Raw genomic sequence first — 16894 nt, 5'->3', positions numbered from 1 at the left:
TCTCTCTCTCTCTCTCTCTCTCCCACATTATATCTGCAGAGGTGCTCGTTAGTGCCACAGTGGAAATTAGACAAACAAGTAGAGGGCTATCTCAGGGCACTCGGTTCCGCTGTCCTGGGCGAGAAACACGGCGCGATCGAACGCATCGACTGCAAGTTTTCGACCGCTCACCGCATTCTCCGTGGCCGAAGAGAGCCATAGCCTGCGGTCTGCCGAGCCAAGCGAACAAGGACGACAAGGTACCAACGGTAAAATTAGCCCTCGTCTCTCTCTCCCTCTCCCTCTCCCTCTCCCTCTCCCTCTCCTATCTATCTATCCGCAATCTTGAGGACTTCATTACTGGGACTGACACTGACCTTAATCGCTCGTACCTCTCTTCTATCCTCCAAGCAACCAAAGATCCAACTCGTCACCTTCACTCTCCTCTCTCTTTCCATCACTACATTCTTGTGGAGGAGGGTAGAAAGTAGTCCTATTTTAGGGTTTGATTCATTTAAGAAAGAATTCAGAAGAGAGTTAGATAGATTATTTGTGTTTATTCTGCAAAGAGATAGTAGTTCTATTTTTGTGGGGGGTATAAATAAAGATATCCCTCACGCTATTCTCGAAACAGAAGCAGAAAATAGGAAAAAGAAAGCAAAGAAAGAGAGGGGCCAATTTTTCTTGTGATGATATCGTAAAATCCCGGCAAAAAGCCCCTCTTTGCACCCCCTTTCTTCACCGCGTAGATTATTACGGTTAGTTCCGGCTCCCTTCGTCTTCCTTTCTCTTTTTCTTTCTTGTGTTGTCTTAAGTTCTCTTTCCACTTAATTTCTGTAGATTTGATTGTACTTCATCATGGCGGCATGCTGGTGTCCAGATTCTGGAAAGATTTAAGAGGGTGAACTCATTGAAGTCGCCTTTGTTGTGAGAGTTTAGGTGAGATTAAATGGGTTGAGAATATGCAGCAGTTGATCTGTTAAATTATTCAAGATTAGCTTTGGGAAACCTAGTAGGGTGGTCTTTTTAAGATGAGGCAGGTGGTGTTGGTGGTAATGTGGGTGATCATGAAATTAGGATTGAAGTAGAAATCTTGTGCATTAACTGCAGTGAGATTCCGTATGCCAGAAAATAGGATGATTTTGAACAAGAAATCAAGTTTGGGAGTTCTTGATTACAAATGCTAAAAGGAACCTATGTTGAGCTGACGAATGTCAAGTCTAAACTTCTTTTGGAAATTATTGCCTGTAATAGTAAGTTGAGAATTGCTTTTGAATTTGAATTTTATTGGTTCCCATGTAACAAGTAACTGAATGCGAGTTCACTTGCAACATAGGTGAGCTCCCATATGCGACAAAAGTAGTACAAGCTAAGAGAACAACAATTGAGATCCTCTGCCAAGTTGCTCATTATGTAACTAGGAAATTGTTAAGCATAACAAACCTAACTTGGTGTAGAAGCATTCCCCAGCTAACAGTGATTGAACATCAGACTTTTAGTCATCTATGGTAGAAATGCAGTAAATGGACAGTGCCCATAAGGTGTCGCTATTCTATTAAAGACAGAAGGTAACTTTCAAAGTTATACACTGTTTCAGCTCTATTCTTTCATATCATACCACATGTGAGCGTATGCTAGCAACTATTGATGTTGCTACATCTTTTGCTTTTCCTTTAAATAATCTCTTGGCTTTCTCATTCCTTGTTTTCTTCCAGCTGATCTGCTTCTCTTGGTAAATAGGTAAATAATACTACCTGCTAATATGTCTGTAGTACTTATACAGTCTTCCTGTTATTTTTTAGAAATACAATTACATATATTATTTGTTTTTTAACTATGTAGGTACGTGTGCGTACTTGATCAGGACGAAGCTCACTGGTTCATTATGGTTCTACGGGTGCCTTAGCATTGCTAGTGTGATGATCCAATTGTTTCGCAAACAAAATCAGTTTTAGATCTTTCTTGTGGGGAAGAAATGAATATTCCCGGCCGTATTGAAGACAATAATGATGCTGGAAATGATGCATGCTTTAAGAAAGATTCAGAACTAAAAGAGCAGGACCTCAAGTCAGAAAATGGTTCTGCAGATATTATGTCTACATGTCCTGATGGTGTAGATCCCAACAAACTGTCTGTTGTAGCTGAGCACGAGAGAAAAGTTCTGTCTAAATCAGAAAAGGAAGATATGACACAAGGAATGAAAAAGTGCTCCAAGAAATTATCACAGAAGGGGAAGAGAGTCCCTCAAAAATTAAGAGGTAGAAGATATTCTTTAAGATCCTCTCAAGATGGTGTTAGAGTACTTCGATCTATGTCAAATGTGAAGAGTAAGAGTCCTGCAGAGGCAATGAAGCCTGCGGTACAGGCTGTACAACCAATGACGAAAAGAAAAAAGAAGAGGAGAAAAGCACAAAGAACTTCCAATGATGAATTCCTGGCAAGTAGGAATCGAGTGAGATATCTTTTGACGCGGATGAGCTATGAGCAGAACTTGATTGATGCTTACTCTGGTGAAGGATGGAAAGGACAAAAGTATGCCGTCTTGAAATTGCATTTTAGATGTTCTTTTTTCATAACTGCTAAATTCTTGATCCGACGTTTTTAGAATTTTGCCTTTTAATATTTTTAAATGTAATTAAGTTGCTTTTTTTTCTTTTTAAATCATGTAACATTTTGTGTTGTTAATAAATGCATGAATGAAACACATTGAATTGGTATCAACAGATATGCCAGGCATTAAATTTAGTGTTACGTCAAGTATTTGATTGTTTGATACTAAAAGTAGAACTAGAAAGTATCTAAAATGTGAAAAATGTGACTGGTACGCAACCATCTCATTTGGAGTTTAATTGATTTTAAATACATCACATGGGAAAACCCTCTATTGTTTAAATTTGTAGACTTACCACATCATGAACATCATAAGCAAAGCATGTCTTATCATCTTCCTGCTTTCGCTTAGGTGGTTTTACCACTACCTAGCATGTTTCTTTGTGTTGTAGTTGCTACTTGATAATTTTTCATATTGCTCTTTCTACCATGGCTAATTTGTCCTCTAAATTGCAGCTTGGAAAAGATTAGACCTGAGAAGGAGCTGGAACGAGCTAAAACTCAAATTTTAAAATACAAGTTAAGATTACGTGATGCATTCCAGCGTATAGATTCTTTGCTTTCTCAGGGAAAGCTTGAGGAGTCTTTATTTGATGCTGAGGGAGAAATTTGCAGTGAGGATGTATGTGAACTTGTCTGACCATACCAATGTACAATCTCATTTCATTTTATCCTGTATTGCTGTTTAGATTATTAAGACAGTAACCTGTGGAACATTACATCATCTTATTGCAGATTTCTTGTGCCAATTGTGGTTCAAAGGATGTGACTTCTAATAATGATATCATTCTTTGTGATGGAATCTGTGACAGAGGGTTTCACCAAAAGTGCTTGAACCCTCCTTTGCTGACTGAAGATAGTAACATCTGAACCTCTAAATATTTGTGTTTAAATTTTCAAGTATTATTTGGTAGTGGTGGAACATTTGAAAAATGATGCTAATTAATTGCTTTTTCTTGCAGTCCCTCCAGGAGATCAAGGGTGGCTGTGCCCTGCATGTGATTGCAAGGTAGATTGTATCGACTTACTTAATGAATTTCAAGGAAGTGATCTCTCAATAGAGGATTCATGGGAGGTAAAACTTAATGTAGTTCATTTTTGTTTGAAAATTTTGTATATTAAAGCTATCTTATTTTTCAAGATGTATGAACCAAGTCATAATCCAATAAATGGCTGATCTTTTCTTCTTCTCTTTTTGCAGAAAGTTTTTCCTGAGGCAGCTGCTATTTCAAACGGTGCTAAGCAATATGATGAGTCAAATTTTCCTTCAGATGATTCAGAGGATGACAACTATGATCCTAATATCTTAGAGTCTCATATAGAGGATCAGGAAGAAGGATCAAGTTCTGAAGAATCAGATTTTACTGCCTCATCTAAGGATTCAGAGCATTCAAAACAGAAAAAGCAGTATGATAACCTTGGATTCCCTTCTGATGATTCAGAGGATGATGATTATGATCCTGAGGGTCCAGATCCTGATAAAGATAGCCAGAAAAAACTATCAAGCTCAGATGAATCAGATTTTACATCAGACTCTGATGATTTCTGTGCTGAGCTTGTTATTAACTCAGGTCTGGGTGAAGTTTCAACATCTTCGTTATCATTTCTCAAGCCAGTGGATCATGGTGATGCAGTCAAAAGTGTGATGGATAGCAAGGGGAATTCAGTAGGCCAGGAACTCTGTTCTCTAGAGGCTGACCTGAGACAAGAGCAGGTCTCACCCGTTCAGGGAAAAAGACAGCGCTGTCGCTTAGACTACAAGAAGCTATATGAGGTATGTTCCCTTCTTCTACACATGCATTTCCGCACATGCATATCTTGCTTGAAGACCTATTGATTAAAAAAAAGATTGTTATTCATTATTTCCAGTGTGCCTCTTTTGCAACAACAATTATATCCTTCCTCATAAATTTTGTCAAGTAGGTAGTATGACAACTTACTGAACTTGATATCATGAGTTACAACATTGGTCATCCCATTTGTCTAACAAAACTGTGAACAGAAAACTAAGACTTTTATATGTAATATCTAGGCCTGCTCATGTGAAAATCTTAGCATATTAAATGTATTTCAATTGATATGAAAAATTTATGTGTATATATATATAGCCATTGACTGTGCCTTCCTCTCTGAAAGACTACAAATATTATGTTAACTAATCAAAAGTCTGATATTCCCATTTGCCGCAAAAATCTCTGAAGGTGGTACATATATCCTCGAAACATTAGATTGATGCTCTAGTATTACACAAGAAGGATATCTTGTTCTCAGTGATATGTTGCCAACTTACCATTTAATGGACCTATCTTGGTTAATATTCTTTTCGAATTTGCATTTTCATGTCTTTGTCATTTTTCCATTACTGTGTAATGGTAACCCCACAAGTCACCTATGGGTCCCTTCTCGTTCACCCAAGCCCACCATTTTTTTCCCGTCCCCCAAGCCCATCATTTTCCTACTCTCTCCTCCCATGAATTGTTACGAATGTGAATTTGATAAATCATGTAGGTGTGCACTATGTTCTACTGATGCATGTTCTCCCTTCAGCTCTTGGTACATCCAACATTGATGGATATTGTTTGAGATGCTGATTTATAGCCGAACACACGTGTCTATTTCGCCTTCTTAGCTTGTTTGTTATGGGCAATTTCAAATTTGTACGTTGTCCATTATATGTCATCTAACATTTCTCATCTGTTTTTATATGGGATATTCGAATTCAAAGGAGACTTATGGTAAGGAATCTTCAGAGTCAAGTGATGATGAAGATTGGTCTGAAAGGAGCGCAATGAAGAAAGGGAAGAAAGATGAACATTGGACTACCTGTGAGGAATTGCACTCCACAGAGAGTCGGAAGAGCTCTAGGAGGACTGGGGTCATGCATAAGGATGATGCGGCAAGAAAACTAGATTTAGGTCAAATACAAATGTCACAAGCAGTGCATGAAAGCTCTCCAGGGGTTGCACATCAAAAGTTGCACTCTGCTGGCATACACGATTCAGTTACTAGACAGTATGCTGATGCTCGGGAGCCTGATTCTAGTGGTGCCAACTCTTCTACTGTTCAGAAAAAGCATTTTGGTCCTCTAATTTCTGAGGTATTTGAAATTATACCTTTCTAGAATTTTTTATGGTTATCTCTATACTGCTGGTTTGAGTGAAATTTTGTGCAACATGCTTTACTTCATCTTTATAGTCATCAAAGATTGTGAGTTCCTTTAATTGCATTTACTGAAAATTAATTCTTGTGTTTACTCTTGTTTTATTTTATTTGATGGCAGAAACTTCGTGAATATTTCAATGTAAACCGATATCCTAGTCGTGAGACAAAAGAAAGTATGGCACAAGAGCTTGGCTTGACATTCCGTCAGGTCCTGTCTATCTCTCTCTATATATGTGTGAGTGTGTGTGTGTGCATGGGTTTCAGTCTATCTGCTTGCTTATCTGGGTATGTTTTGTGGTGTGTTTTGCTCTTTTAGTACTGATACCAGAATGTGTTGCTTGCAGATCAGTAAATGGTTTGAGAGTATGCGTCATAGCATGAAAGTTTCTTACAAAGAAGCCTACAACCCAGCAGCTTCTACCACTGATAAAATTTCTCGCACCTGTGACCCAGCAGCTTCTACCACAGAGGAAATTTCTCGCACCTGTTATCCGGTAGCTTCTACCAGTGAAAACAGTAGCAGGTTGGCGAGAACTAGAAAGAAAATTTTCAAGTCTGATAAGGTGGTAGAGAACTTGCCGAGCAAACAAGAGGGGGCTAAAGATTCAAAAGGCGCTCTAAAAACCAACATTGGATCTGCAAATGACATAAGTGGTGCCGAGAGATTGAAAGAAATTGCAGACAGTAGCAGGAAAAAGGCAATATCACGTGAGCTGAGGAGGAGAAAGAGCAGGTAATAGTCGTCTTAGCTAGCTGCAGTGGGATAGTTATGGAAGAGAGCAATCTTGGTGCAATCAAGGATTGTCTGTATTTCAAAGTTGAATGGCAGAAATCTTCTAGCTCATCAAGACATGCCTTTGTTGTCACTTTGTAAATCAGTTATCCATGGTCTAGCAATCTAGCATAAAAAACTATCAAGGTCGCTGATGATTCGTACATATCTGGCAAAGCCTCTTGAGAAGCTAAGCTTATTTGCAGTTTTCTCCTTAGATGCATGTCTGGCTACCGACAGACAGGAAGGATTTAGTGTAATTCTGACCCTCCATCAGATGCCATTCATTTACAAATTCTCCAAGATTTAAACAGCATAAAAATGTAACAATTAATGAATTTTCTCATGCATGGACACATGGTGGTGTCAGTGTTCTCACTGTCTCATTAGTCATGGGACCTTCACAAGATGTAAAGCATGTTATATTTGAGGAAAGAGATGTAGTTAGTTTCCAAACCTAATTCTTGTTTTGGTTCCGATGCCATGGTTGTCTATTTCCAGTTCCAGACATGTATGTACCTATTATAACTAGTGGGGGCAGGCTTAGACACTTCAAATTTGGAGGAAATATAACTGATGTTCTGTTTCAATTCTCATGCTAATGTGTACCGGTTCCTAATTTCATAAACGTTTATCGGTAAATAATAGGATCTAGCAAAGCTTTGTGCTGTAGAAAATTTGCAACTACGAGTTTTAAAGAAACAAAAACGTCGCGACTCTTTGACAACTTTGAGTACTGAGGTTTGGAACTTTGGATCTCACGGTTGACGTAAATATATTTTACTTCTCTATATTAATGTTTAACATTATTTTACTCACATGTATTTTTAAAAGTCATTATCTCTATATTTATGATTAAAATAAAATTATTAAATATTTTTGTTAAATTTAATTAAGCATCATGACTATTTTAGTTATTTAACAGCATTATATTAAAAATCTGCATATCTTTTCTTAACAAATATAATATAGTATTTTAGTGATGCTCAATTAAATTCAATTAAAAAAAAATTAATTATCTCACTTTAATTATAAATATATAAAGACATTTTAAAATACATAATAATAATAATAATTTTGAACATAATTGCATGGTGTGTTTTTTTAACTTCAAAAGTTTTGGCAAAGTTAGGGGCAAAAGTGTAAATAAACAACAAGCCGGGGAACGAAATAATTTTGAGCTCCAGCTCATGAAAAACGAAAAGACGTCCGTCCCGCTTTGGAGCTGAATTAAATCCCCGCCAATGTCGCGTCCGCCACTCCCGAAGTCGAAAACTTCCCCCACCCAAAATCCAAAAAACTCCCCAAAATTTCCAACTTTCAAAACATCCCCCAAAATCCAAACAAGCTTCCTCTTCGAAGCGCGCCCGCTTCCATTCAACAGGAATCATTCCTGTTTTATTTTCTTTTCCCACTCTTCTTCTTTTTTCGAATTCCTCCCTCTCCAAAAATGGCGGCTTCTTCTCATCTCCCCTCCTTTTCTACTTCTACAAACCCCCCACCCCCAACTCCATTCCCACCTCAGTCCTCCTCCCTTCCTCTCAATCCCTGGCACTAACCCTAGCGAGAGGATTAGACGAAGGGAGCGGGGAAATGGCGGAGAAGGAAAACCTCGCCCCTCGCCTCACCCGCGCCGCCGCCAAGCGCGCCGCCGCAGCCCCATTAGCTGCCGAGCCTAATCACCCAACGAAGAGGAAGCGCGTGGCTTTGCGGGAGCTCCCCAGCCTCTCCAATGCCATCGTTCGCCCTTCTCCCGATCTCCTCCTCAAGCCCAAGATTAGATCCGAGGAGGGGGAGACGGTGCTGATCGAGGAAAAGAAGAAGCTTTCCGTAGATGTCGGTTGTGATCTTGAGTCGGTTGACGACCCGCAGATTTGTGGGCATTATGCATCTGATATATACCAGTACCTTCGATCCATGGAGGTAGTCTTTTCTATCTGTTGGATTGCGCAAGTTAGGTCCTTTTAGGTGGGATTGTTCTTGCAATGGCGTGAATTGATTTGGGTATTGGTTATTTTCGGGGGATTTTATAGGTGGAACCGAAGAGAAGGCCTGTGGCGAACTATATCGAGATGGCTCAGACGGATGTCACTGCTAATATGAGGGGGGTCTTGGTGGATTGGTTGGTTGAGGTGGCAGAGGAGTACAAGCTTGTGTCGGATACTCTCTATCTCACAGTCTCGTACATTGATAGATTCTTATCCTACAATGCTCTCAATCGGCAGAAGCTGCAGCTTCTTGGGGTGTCGTCTATGCTCATTGCATCGTAAGCTCTCTTATTAACTCTTTTGGCTAAAGATCGTTACTTATTGCTCGTCATGATCTGTTTGTTGATGAACGCGCTGTGGATTGGGATTCAATCGTGCAGGAAGTATGAAGAAATCAGCCCTCCTCATGTTGAGGACTTCTGCTATATTACCGATAATACTTATACAAAGCAAGAGGTAAATTTTCTGCTCGTTTTTTATATATATTTTATCAGATCTGTTGCTTCCAGAGCCTATGAATGAACTGTTAGCTTGTGAAAATGCAGGTTGTGAAGATGGAGAGTGACATACTAAAATTTCTCAAGTTTGAGATGGGCAATCCTACCATTAAAACCTTTCTCAGGTGTGGGCCTTTTCCGAGTTTTGAACTTAATTTTCATTTTCACAGAAGAAATTATGCGTGTTTGCATGATTACATTTCTTTTGATTGCTTCTCACAGCAATACACTTGCCTAACTCTAGTTGGTGTTTATTGTTATCAGGCGATTTACAAAGGCTGCTCAGGAGGATTCCAAGGTGAATATTAGTGTGTATTGATCTTTTCAGTTTGGTTTTTGGTGAATTTGTATTGGTCTTTTTTTAACTAAAAAGAATCTGAAGACTGCTGATTAGTCTCCATTGCTAGTTTGGGTCACTCATGATGGTTAAAACTACTCTTTTGCAGTTCTCGAATCTGTCATTTGAGTTCCTTGGAAGTTACCTCGCTGAATTAGGTCTACTGGATTATGGGTGTGTTCGGTTCTTACCGTCAGTTGTTGCTGCTTCAGCTATCTTTGTTGCAAGGTTCACTATTGACTCAGAAAGCCACCCTTGGGTAAGAGAATGTTTAGCCTACAAACTTTTAAAATTATTGAATCTATTCTTTCTTACATGAATGACACTATATTATTCTGTTTGACTAACCGTGATATGTATATATATATATATCTCTCCAGAGTGAAAAGCTTCAAAATTGTACTGGTTATAAGGTGTCTGAGTTGAAAGACTGTATCCAAGCAATACACGATTTACAGTTGAGTCGAAAAGGGTCTTCCTGGACAGCTATAAGAGAAAAATACAAGCAGCATAGGGTTAGTATCTTCCAATCAAGCAGCTTACTTGGTATTTGAATCCATTTAGCTGAATTGCATATACTTGTTTGTAACAGTTCAAGTGTGTATCGTTGTTGCAATCTCACCAAGAGATTCCTGTCTCATATCTTCATGACATCAAATGACAGCCTTCCAGATAAGATTTTGATGCACTGCCAGAGTTAATGCTTCATGAGATTTCCTAGCCTGGAGCAAGGATAAAGTGCCATGTAAATTACAAACTCAGGTTGTGAAGCTAAAAGTTCTTTGGAGATGGAAGTTTTCAACCTTACATTACCCTCAGGAACACAGAATGAATCTATTTCTCGAGTAGCCGTCGATGTTAAACCTAGGCTTTTTTGTACTAATGCATACAAACAATCATCCTTAGCTCCTGGAGTTGAGATAGCCATGTATCATAAATCTCATGACTCAAGATTTGCTGATCACAATTTTGTAAATCTTGGAATCTTTAGTTTTTTCTGCTCTTTTTCTTTCACTCAACACTATGCTTTTCTGTACCAGTTAAGATATTCCATCATCCTCTATTTGTAGATTTGAGGTAGAAAGGGATTGAAGAAATATATGCAGATAAATCATGTGTCTATTTAGAAGATCAAGATCAACTGACCTTTTGGCAGTTTGCCATGAAACTTAGGACGTGAGATTTATTATAAAGAAAATTTCTTGCACCATTCAGATGATGTCTGGGTACCATGACTTCTAAAAATTTCTTTCTTTGTTTGCAAGAAAGTTTTGAAAAATATTTCTAGGAATCAATAAAGAGTTTGTTTGCAAATACAGGTGCAATAAAGGAGCTTTTCTGCAAATAGACTAAATTTTAGGTGATAATGTGCACACGATCCAAAAAAGAAGGGGTTTATTTTGCAAATAGTCACAGGAGTTAAAAGAATTTATGATGAAAAAGCTCCTCTCTTTGTAAATTTGAAAACAGAAGGATGGTTTATGCAATAAGATCAAATACAGGTGATTATTTGCAAAAAACCAACAAAGAAAAAGGAAAGCCTTTTTTCCGGGTCAGTCGAATCGGGCAGTTCCAATCCGACCCGTTTCGAAGCCCTAGTTACTCTCGCCGAGTCGCCGTGGTGAAAACGGAAATAGGGGAAGAGAGAGATGGCGGAGTGGGGTGGCGCAGAGGAGAGCGATCTGAAGGCGGCAGGGGCGGAGAAGCTTCTCGAAGGGAGATGTGGGATTCGAATGAAAGGTTGGCTCATCGAATCCTACAAGCGCCCCATTCTCAACTCCTCCGCCCTACGCGAGTACGTGGATTCTTCTTATCATCTCCAAAACCTCTCTTTGATCGCTCTATGATCGCTTCTTGATTTATTGGAACTCGAATTGATTAATCCAGACTATTCGGTTACATTTCAGAATCTCTAGGAGTTGGATCTCAGCTGTTGCTTGTTGCTTTTGGTAGTTTTTGAATTATTCATTCGAAAAAAAGATAAAGTTGAGATTGTAATCGAAGGAACACACTCTTTCTTTTGTTTTGAAATTTTTCGTAAGAAAAGGATTTCATTGCCCGATTGCCGGGAAAACCAGATTAAATACTTGATATATTTAACTAGGTTCTTCACAATTCCGTAGGCAAGAACTATTTTTTATTTTTATTGTTTAATGAAAGCGTTTACAGCTGTAACGATGGAATGCTGAACTATTATCTGCTTTGGTTTCTTTCAGGTGGGAAGAAAAGCTTGGAACATCTCATTTCCCAGAGATGGTTTTTGGAGAGAGTTCTTTGTTTCTCATACATTTTAAGACTGGTGTTAAATTGCACTTTAATGCACTAGATGCTCTTAGGGGATGGAAGCAGGAGTCATTGCCACCGGTCGAAGTCCCTGCTGCTGCTAAGTGGAAATTTAGAAGGTCCATTTAAATGGCATTCTTTGCATGTTAGGAAGCATCAGATGCTATATTATATCAATATAAATTTAGTCCCGATTGGTAACTTCTTCTTTTCTATTGTATATGGCCTAAGAGGTAGTTTTACAAGTTAGTAGGATCTTAAGAGAAACTAAAGTTAATCTTCTTTTGTCACCATGGTTGCAATAGAGAATCAAACTTGTTACATCTTTGCTTGAAGTAATGGAATTTTACCTCTAAGCTTAAAGGAGTCTTCAAATTTCCCTCTGAGCTTTCTTGAAGAAGGGTCTTGTTGCAATTCTCTAACTAAAGTTCTTTGAATACCGCTTTTAAGCAGATGAAATAAGATTAATCAGGTTCTTATGATTTTTTTGTCTTTCAGTAAACCCACAGAACAAGTGATCCTTGATTATGACTATACATTCACAACACCATATTGTGGCAGCGAGACAATAGAACCAAGCAGGGAAAAGGTTTGGACTTTGTATTCTCTACTAAAAGTAACAAATTATAATCATTCAGATTTTTCCTATAACATCAGTGGCCAGATCTTGCTTTCTATTGACTTGTTATATGTTGCAACCATAATGTCGTTCCATGCTTATTCACAACTTGATTCATTTAGTTTGTTATATATAGATAGATAGCTGAGAACTACACACTAATTCTCCCTTTCAAATGTTGGTTGGGGTGCAGAGAATTTCAGATGATGGGTGTGGCAACTTGCACTGGGAGGATACTGATGAACGACTTGATCTCGCTGTGCTGTCATCAAAAGAACCTATTCTTTTTTATGATGAGGTTGTCTATGCAATAACTGAGTGATGGTTTAACGCTTTCTTTATTATATTGATGTAGCAGCATCTTTTAACCAGTATAATTTACCTACATAGGTCGTTTTGTACGAAGATGAGTTAGCCGACAATGGAGTATCATTGTTGACCGTGAAAGTGGTAAGTGGTTTTAAATTGTTTGACTATTAAATTGGGGATCAGTTGTTACAATCTTGTTATCACTTATCTGCAGCGAGTGATGCCAAGTTGTTGGTTTCTTCTCTTGCGTTACTGGGTAAGTTCTACCTTGCTTTTTTAATGCATACTTCTTTATACATATTTCCTATCAGATATGCCCTAGAGTCTGGGACCCAATTTGTGTAGTGACCTGACTCAGCTAATCTGTAATAGCAAGAAATTATTCTGATATAAGAAGAGTTCAAAGATAAACATCTTAATCTGCTAGACCTAAGAATTGAGCTATGATATCTTCATCTAGGAGATGTTCAAATATCATTCTACCATCTAGTTGCCATGATAGATGTTTTTTTGGGATGGAGTTTGGCCTAGAAATTAGATAATTGTTGTCAGGTCATTAGCTGATAACAGAATCAACTTGGAGTAGTCTTCCATAACGGGCTTATTAATCACTAGCTGGTAACAGAATTAACTTGGAATAGTGCTCCACAACAGGTCTTATTTGATGAAAGAAAGATTTTGATGATCATGATGATAGTATGCCAACTTTTCTTGGCTTAGTTTCCAATGCATTAAAACTTCTGTTGTTTTGACATTTATTATTACTCTTTCAGTGGCTGAATGTGTTATGTTGACAGCTTAGAGTCGATGGTGTACTAATGAGGTTGAGGGATACTCGAATATATTGTGCTTTTGATAGTAATGACAATGCTGGACCCACAGTTCTTCGAGAGAACTGCTGGCGAGAAGCAACAATTCAAAGTTTGCGTGCTGTAAGTGTTCATGCACTTCAATTCAGTTGAATTTCTTTACATGCAATTATGTTCTTCAGCTGATCAAGAGTAACTACCACAACTACTGCTTCCAGCTAACTATTTGACAAGCCAGAATAAGATAAGACAGGAGCCTGCATTTGATGCCAGCCTCATGCATTAGGAACCCTCTTTGTTTAAACTTTTCTTTTACAGCTAATTTAAATTTTTTTAAGAGATGAAATGTTTTTTACATTTCATTGTATTTTGTAGAAAGGCTATCCTTTGGATCCTGCAGCATATGGAGATCCAAATGTCATAATTCAGAGGCTTCCTGTGGTGATGCAAAAAACCCAGAGGCTGAAGATATCCAGCTTAGCTGATTCCTGAAATCATCACTTACAAGATGTATGATATCACATCAGATGTTTTTATTGTCTTTCCAGTTCAAATCACTGTTCCATGTATATTGATTGGCAACCAAGTATTGTGGACTCTTTAGATACAATCCCTTGCTATTTCTATCAGCTGTAAATTTAATTAAGATTTTGAATTATCTGGGCTCGGCGGTGATGCAGTTTCAATTTCAAGTTTCGCCAGGGTGACTTTGTGCAACAAATGCTTCGTTATTGTGATCCTGAGGTGTTTGTTTCGTGCATGAAACACTGAATTGGCAGCCATATAAGTGGAGTGGCACTTAAAAAGTATCACAATACAGGGGAAAGCATCGACCAATATCATTCACGGAGAAGACGTTCGAGTCCAGATGATAACTGAATTGTCAGATAACGATAATGTCCTTTTTAGTTAGAGCTGTTAAAAAAAATTGCCTGTTATGACACACACTCATGAGATTAGCTTGAGATCTAAAAATAAGCCGAGCTGAGTTAAATCTTTTAACTCGAAAAATTAATCAAGTCTAGAAAATTAGCTCATGTTTTTTAATATAATATATGCTGTCTAATTTATATTAATTTGTTGTAGCGTAATTGATTATGATATACAACTGTGGATCTTTTCTTTTCTTTTTGGTGCACACAACTGGTGAAAAGAATTGTTATCATACTCATCACATTGAAAGATTTTAAGAGCGGTAGACAAATGATCTTTTGACGCATTTATGTAACATCAAGTTCTTTCTCTCACGAGTATGTATGTTTAATTAGATGCCATCGCATTCTCACAAATATGACATTTGAGGTTGAAAATAGAAACCATAGCCATAATTATTAGATGAACAAGACTCTTACAAACAAACAAACAAAAATCATAGACCTCAAAGGAACTTAAATATAATCACAGAAACGAGACTAAAATGATAAACAAGGCAAACATAAAACAAATCAGAGAGTCGAAAGAACATCAATGATGGTTTTTCGTGGTCTATACCAAGCTTCCAATGGCAAGAGCTTAGGCATGGTTAACCCCGAGCCTTCGGTCATATCTACCTCTTCTTCTCCGAGTCTTTCCCACTCAAAACACTGGAGAAGAGTCCCTAACACAAGCCCAACCTCTCGCAGTGCGAGGCCTTCTCCGACGCACTTCCGCCTTCCCATGCCAAAAGGTATTATCCACCGTCTCTTTTCCCCGTCTTCAAATCTCTCCGGCATGAATCTCCGGGGCTGCTCCCATATCTTTGGATCCCGCTGAATGGAGTATGCGTTGACCAGTAGTATCGTGCCGCGTGGGATGGTGAAACCTCCAACGTGGCACTCCTCGGATGACTCGTGGGGCAGGAGGAGTGGGGCCACGGGGTAAAGCCGGAGTGTCTCGGTGATGACGCAGTTAAGGTAAGGAAGGTTGGAAAGGTCGGACTCATCGATCAACCGTTCTTTTCCTACGTGTGCATCGATCTCCGCAATGGCTTTGTGTAAAGCTGTCGGATTGTTGAGTAGGAGTGACATTGCCCATTCAATTGTGGTGGACGAAGTATCACTTCCTGCAGACACTACACTCTTCGAAAGGCAAAATTAAATCATTATTAGAAGAAACGAGAAAGAAAGTAAAAGGTAGAGAGATCTAAGAGGAGGTATAATAACTAAAACTCACAACAAGGAGGGCTTTGATATTTAGATCGGTATAGTAGTCGGGATCCATCTTTTGCAACAGTAGCAGTTCTCCAACAAGAGTCTTCTTCTCTTCCACCCCCCTCCTCTTCTCATGATCTATCATTCTTTGGGTCAACTCATCCCTCTCCTTGGCAAACCTCATCAACTTCTTCTTCGTCCCTCCAAAATCCACCCACCTCATCATCGGCACGAAATCCCCAACATTCGACGCTCCAACCAGCTTAAACCCCTCCTCCATTACCTCCCTAAACCTCCTCGCCTCCTCCTTGTACAAGTACTTCTTCCCCGCCATCATCCGCATGATCACGTTAAGCGACAGTTCATATAGCCTCGACTTCATCTCCACCTGTTACGTACTTAATTTACTCTATCAGCCTAAGTTTTAGGAAATTAATCTAAAATAATGATGTATTATAAGATCACTTGTTGGGAGTTAGGCTTTATCTCGAATTCAATAGAGTAGAGTCGACAAGGTCACCTTGACTAAGGACGACTCATCCGTTGACATCGTCCTCCAATCCAAGAAGAGCTTTCGAACCAGCTCTTTGACCTCGTCGGAGCGAACGTGAGACGAGGAGAGAAGGCGGTGGGCGGAGAGGAGCTTCACGGTGGCGATCCGGCGAAGGTTACGCAAGTGGGGCCCATAGCTGGATAGGCCGAGCGTGGTGTAGTTGTACGAGACATGTTCAAGAGAAGGGAATTTTGGGCGGTCGGCGAAGGTGACGTCGTTGGTGGTGAAGCACTCGTCTGCTGCGGAGCGGGACGAGACGACGAGGACGCGGCGGGAGCCGAAGCGGAGGAGGATGACGTCGCCGTGGAGGGCGGAGAGGGTGGAAAGTGCGCGGTGGAAAGGATTTTTGATGAGATGGAGATGGCCGAGGAAGGGAAGGGAAGGAGGGCTTGGGGGCAAGTTGGTCTTTCTATCCCTCTGTTCGGAGGAAGAGTAGAAAAAGTAGAAGAAGAGGAGGAGAGCAACGGCGAGGGAGAGGAAGAAGAGCTCGAATGATTCCATGGTTACTAAGCGTAGAAAAAGTTGGGTCTTTTTATCCCCTCTGTTTAATGATTTATTTGCTTTGTTCAATGTACATCTTAGATCCGACATCTGAGATTAAAAAAAAAAAAAAAAAAAAAAAGAAGGTCACGGACTTCTGAATGGACTGTACGTTAATCATCAAGCTTAGGAAAAATGAAGGGATGAATTCCACGTGTCACCGTAAGGTGAAAGAAATGTATCAAATGTCTAATTTGACCTTGATGGATTTATCAATTTGACTAATGAGACTACAATAATGTAGAAGATAAGGTCGAGAGATTTTGCACATGACTGAATTATAAGATAGAGTTGAAACGATATGCTT

At 39.2% G+C, this 16894-nt stretch overlaps 4 protein-coding genes across 6 annotated transcripts; 3 read left to right on the top strand and 1 right to left on the bottom strand.

The window, feature by feature from the left end:
- Nucleotides 1-20: 20 nt before the first annotated feature.
- On the top strand, nt 21-6984 carry LOC140796636 (homeobox protein HOX1A). Of its 3 annotated transcripts, none has more exons than XM_073149710.1 (9): nt 21-239; nt 1822-2511; nt 3046-3211; nt 3325-3448; nt 3552-3664; nt 3791-4363; nt 5315-5686; nt 5870-5959; nt 6096-6984. In XM_073149710.1, exons 2-9 carry the CDS (start codon nt 1955-1957, stop codon nt 6486-6488), a joined length of 2388 nt encoding a protein of 795 aa, XP_073005811.1. In that variant the 5' UTR covers nt 21-239; nt 1822-1954; the 3' UTR covers nt 6489-6984. The 3 variants fall into 3 exon arrangements, with proteins under 3 accessions (XP_073005811.1, XP_073005809.1, XP_073005810.1); XM_073149708.1 differs by having other exon boundaries at nt 5870-5986; XM_073149709.1 differs by having other exon boundaries at nt 43-248; nt 5870-5986.
- Nucleotides 6985-7792: 808 nt separating this feature from the next.
- On the top strand, nt 7793-10321 carry LOC140796099 (cyclin-A3-1-like). Its single transcript, XM_073148968.1, has 8 exons — nt 7793-8446; nt 8557-8789; nt 8892-8967; nt 9057-9133; nt 9273-9306; nt 9455-9604; nt 9726-9860; nt 9938-10321. Exons 1-8 carry the CDS (start codon nt 8117-8119, stop codon nt 10004-10006), a joined length of 1104 nt encoding a protein of 367 aa, XP_073005069.1. The 5' UTR covers nt 7793-8116; the 3' UTR covers nt 10007-10321.
- A 588-nt stretch (nt 10322-10909) lies between these two features.
- On the top strand, nt 10910-14023 carry LOC140796098 (TIP41-like protein). The gene is made up of 8 exons (XM_073148967.1): nt 10910-11140; nt 11562-11747; nt 12127-12217; nt 12441-12545; nt 12638-12697; nt 12771-12812; nt 13354-13488; nt 13741-14023. The coding sequence occupies exons 1-8, from the start codon at nt 10995-10997 to the stop codon at nt 13855-13857; spliced, it is 882 nt and encodes a 293-aa protein (XP_073005068.1). The 5' UTR covers nt 10910-10994; the 3' UTR covers nt 13858-14023.
- Nucleotides 14024-14668: 645 nt separating this feature from the next.
- Nucleotides 14669-16697, bottom strand: LOC140796097 (cytochrome P450 81Q32-like). The gene is made up of 3 exons (XM_073148966.1): nt 16015-16697; nt 15517-15882; nt 14669-15422 (listed from the first exon to the last, which is right to left on the bottom strand). The coding sequence occupies exons 1-3, from the start codon at nt 16636-16638 to the stop codon at nt 14811-14813; spliced, it is 1602 nt and encodes a 533-aa protein (XP_073005067.1). The 5' UTR covers nt 16639-16697; the 3' UTR covers nt 14669-14810.
- Between the last annotated feature and the right edge of the window lie 197 nt (nt 16698-16894).

The sequence above is a fragment of the Typha latifolia genome, chromosome 10 (genome assembly GCF_019914945.1).
Source record: "Typha latifolia isolate L0001 chromosome 10, TyphaL0001v2, whole genome shotgun sequence".
NCBI lineage: Eukaryota > Viridiplantae > Streptophyta > Magnoliopsida > Poales > Typhaceae > Typha > Typha latifolia.
This window is presented reverse-complemented; position numbering and strand designations above follow the sequence as displayed.

Bases quoted from the DNA above. Each gene is read 5' to 3' on its own strand.
- LOC140796636 (XM_073149708.1), top strand. From the start codon at position 1,955: ATGAATATTCCCGGCCGTATTGAAGACAATAATGATGCTGGAAATGAT. The intron at 3,665-3,790 runs GTAAAACTTAAT...CTCTTTTTGCAG, and splicing joins CAATAGAGGATTCATGGGAG to AAAGTTTTTCCTGAGGCAGC. The intron at 4,364-5,314 runs GTATGTTCCCTT...TCGAATTCAAAG, and splicing joins ACTACAAGAAGCTATATGAG to GAGACTTATGGTAAGGAATC.
- LOC140796099 (XM_073148968.1), top strand. From the start codon at position 8,117: ATGGCGGAGAAGGAAAACCTCGCCCCTCGCCTCACCCGCGCCGCCGCC. The intron at 8,790-8,891 runs GTAAGCTCTCTT...TCAATCGTGCAG, and splicing joins TCGTCTATGCTCATTGCATC to GAAGTATGAAGAAATCAGCC. The intron at 8,968-9,056 runs GTAAATTTTCTG...GTGAAAATGCAG, and splicing joins ATACTTATACAAAGCAAGAG to GTTGTGAAGATGGAGAGTGA.
- LOC140796098 (XM_073148967.1), top strand. From the start codon at position 10,995: ATGGCGGAGTGGGGTGGCGCAGAGGAGAGCGATCTGAAGGCGGCAGGG. The intron at 12,546-12,637 runs GTTGTCTATGCA...TTACCTACATAG, and splicing joins CTATTCTTTTTTATGATGAG to GTCGTTTTGTACGAAGATGA. The intron at 12,813-13,353 runs GTAAGTTCTACC...TTATGTTGACAG, and splicing joins TTCTTCTCTTGCGTTACTGG to CTTAGAGTCGATGGTGTACT.
- LOC140796097 (XM_073148966.1), bottom strand. From the start codon at position 16,638: ATGTCGGATCTAAGATGTACATTGAACAAAGCAAATAAATCATTAAAC. The intron at 15,883-16,014 runs GTGACCTTGTCG...AGTACGTAACAG, and splicing joins ATGAGTCGTCCTTAGTCAAG to GTGGAGATGAAGTCGAGGCT. The intron at 15,423-15,516 runs GTGAGTTTTAGT...TGCCTTTCGAAG, and splicing joins ATATCAAAGCCCTCCTTGTT to AGTGTAGTGTCTGCAGGAAG.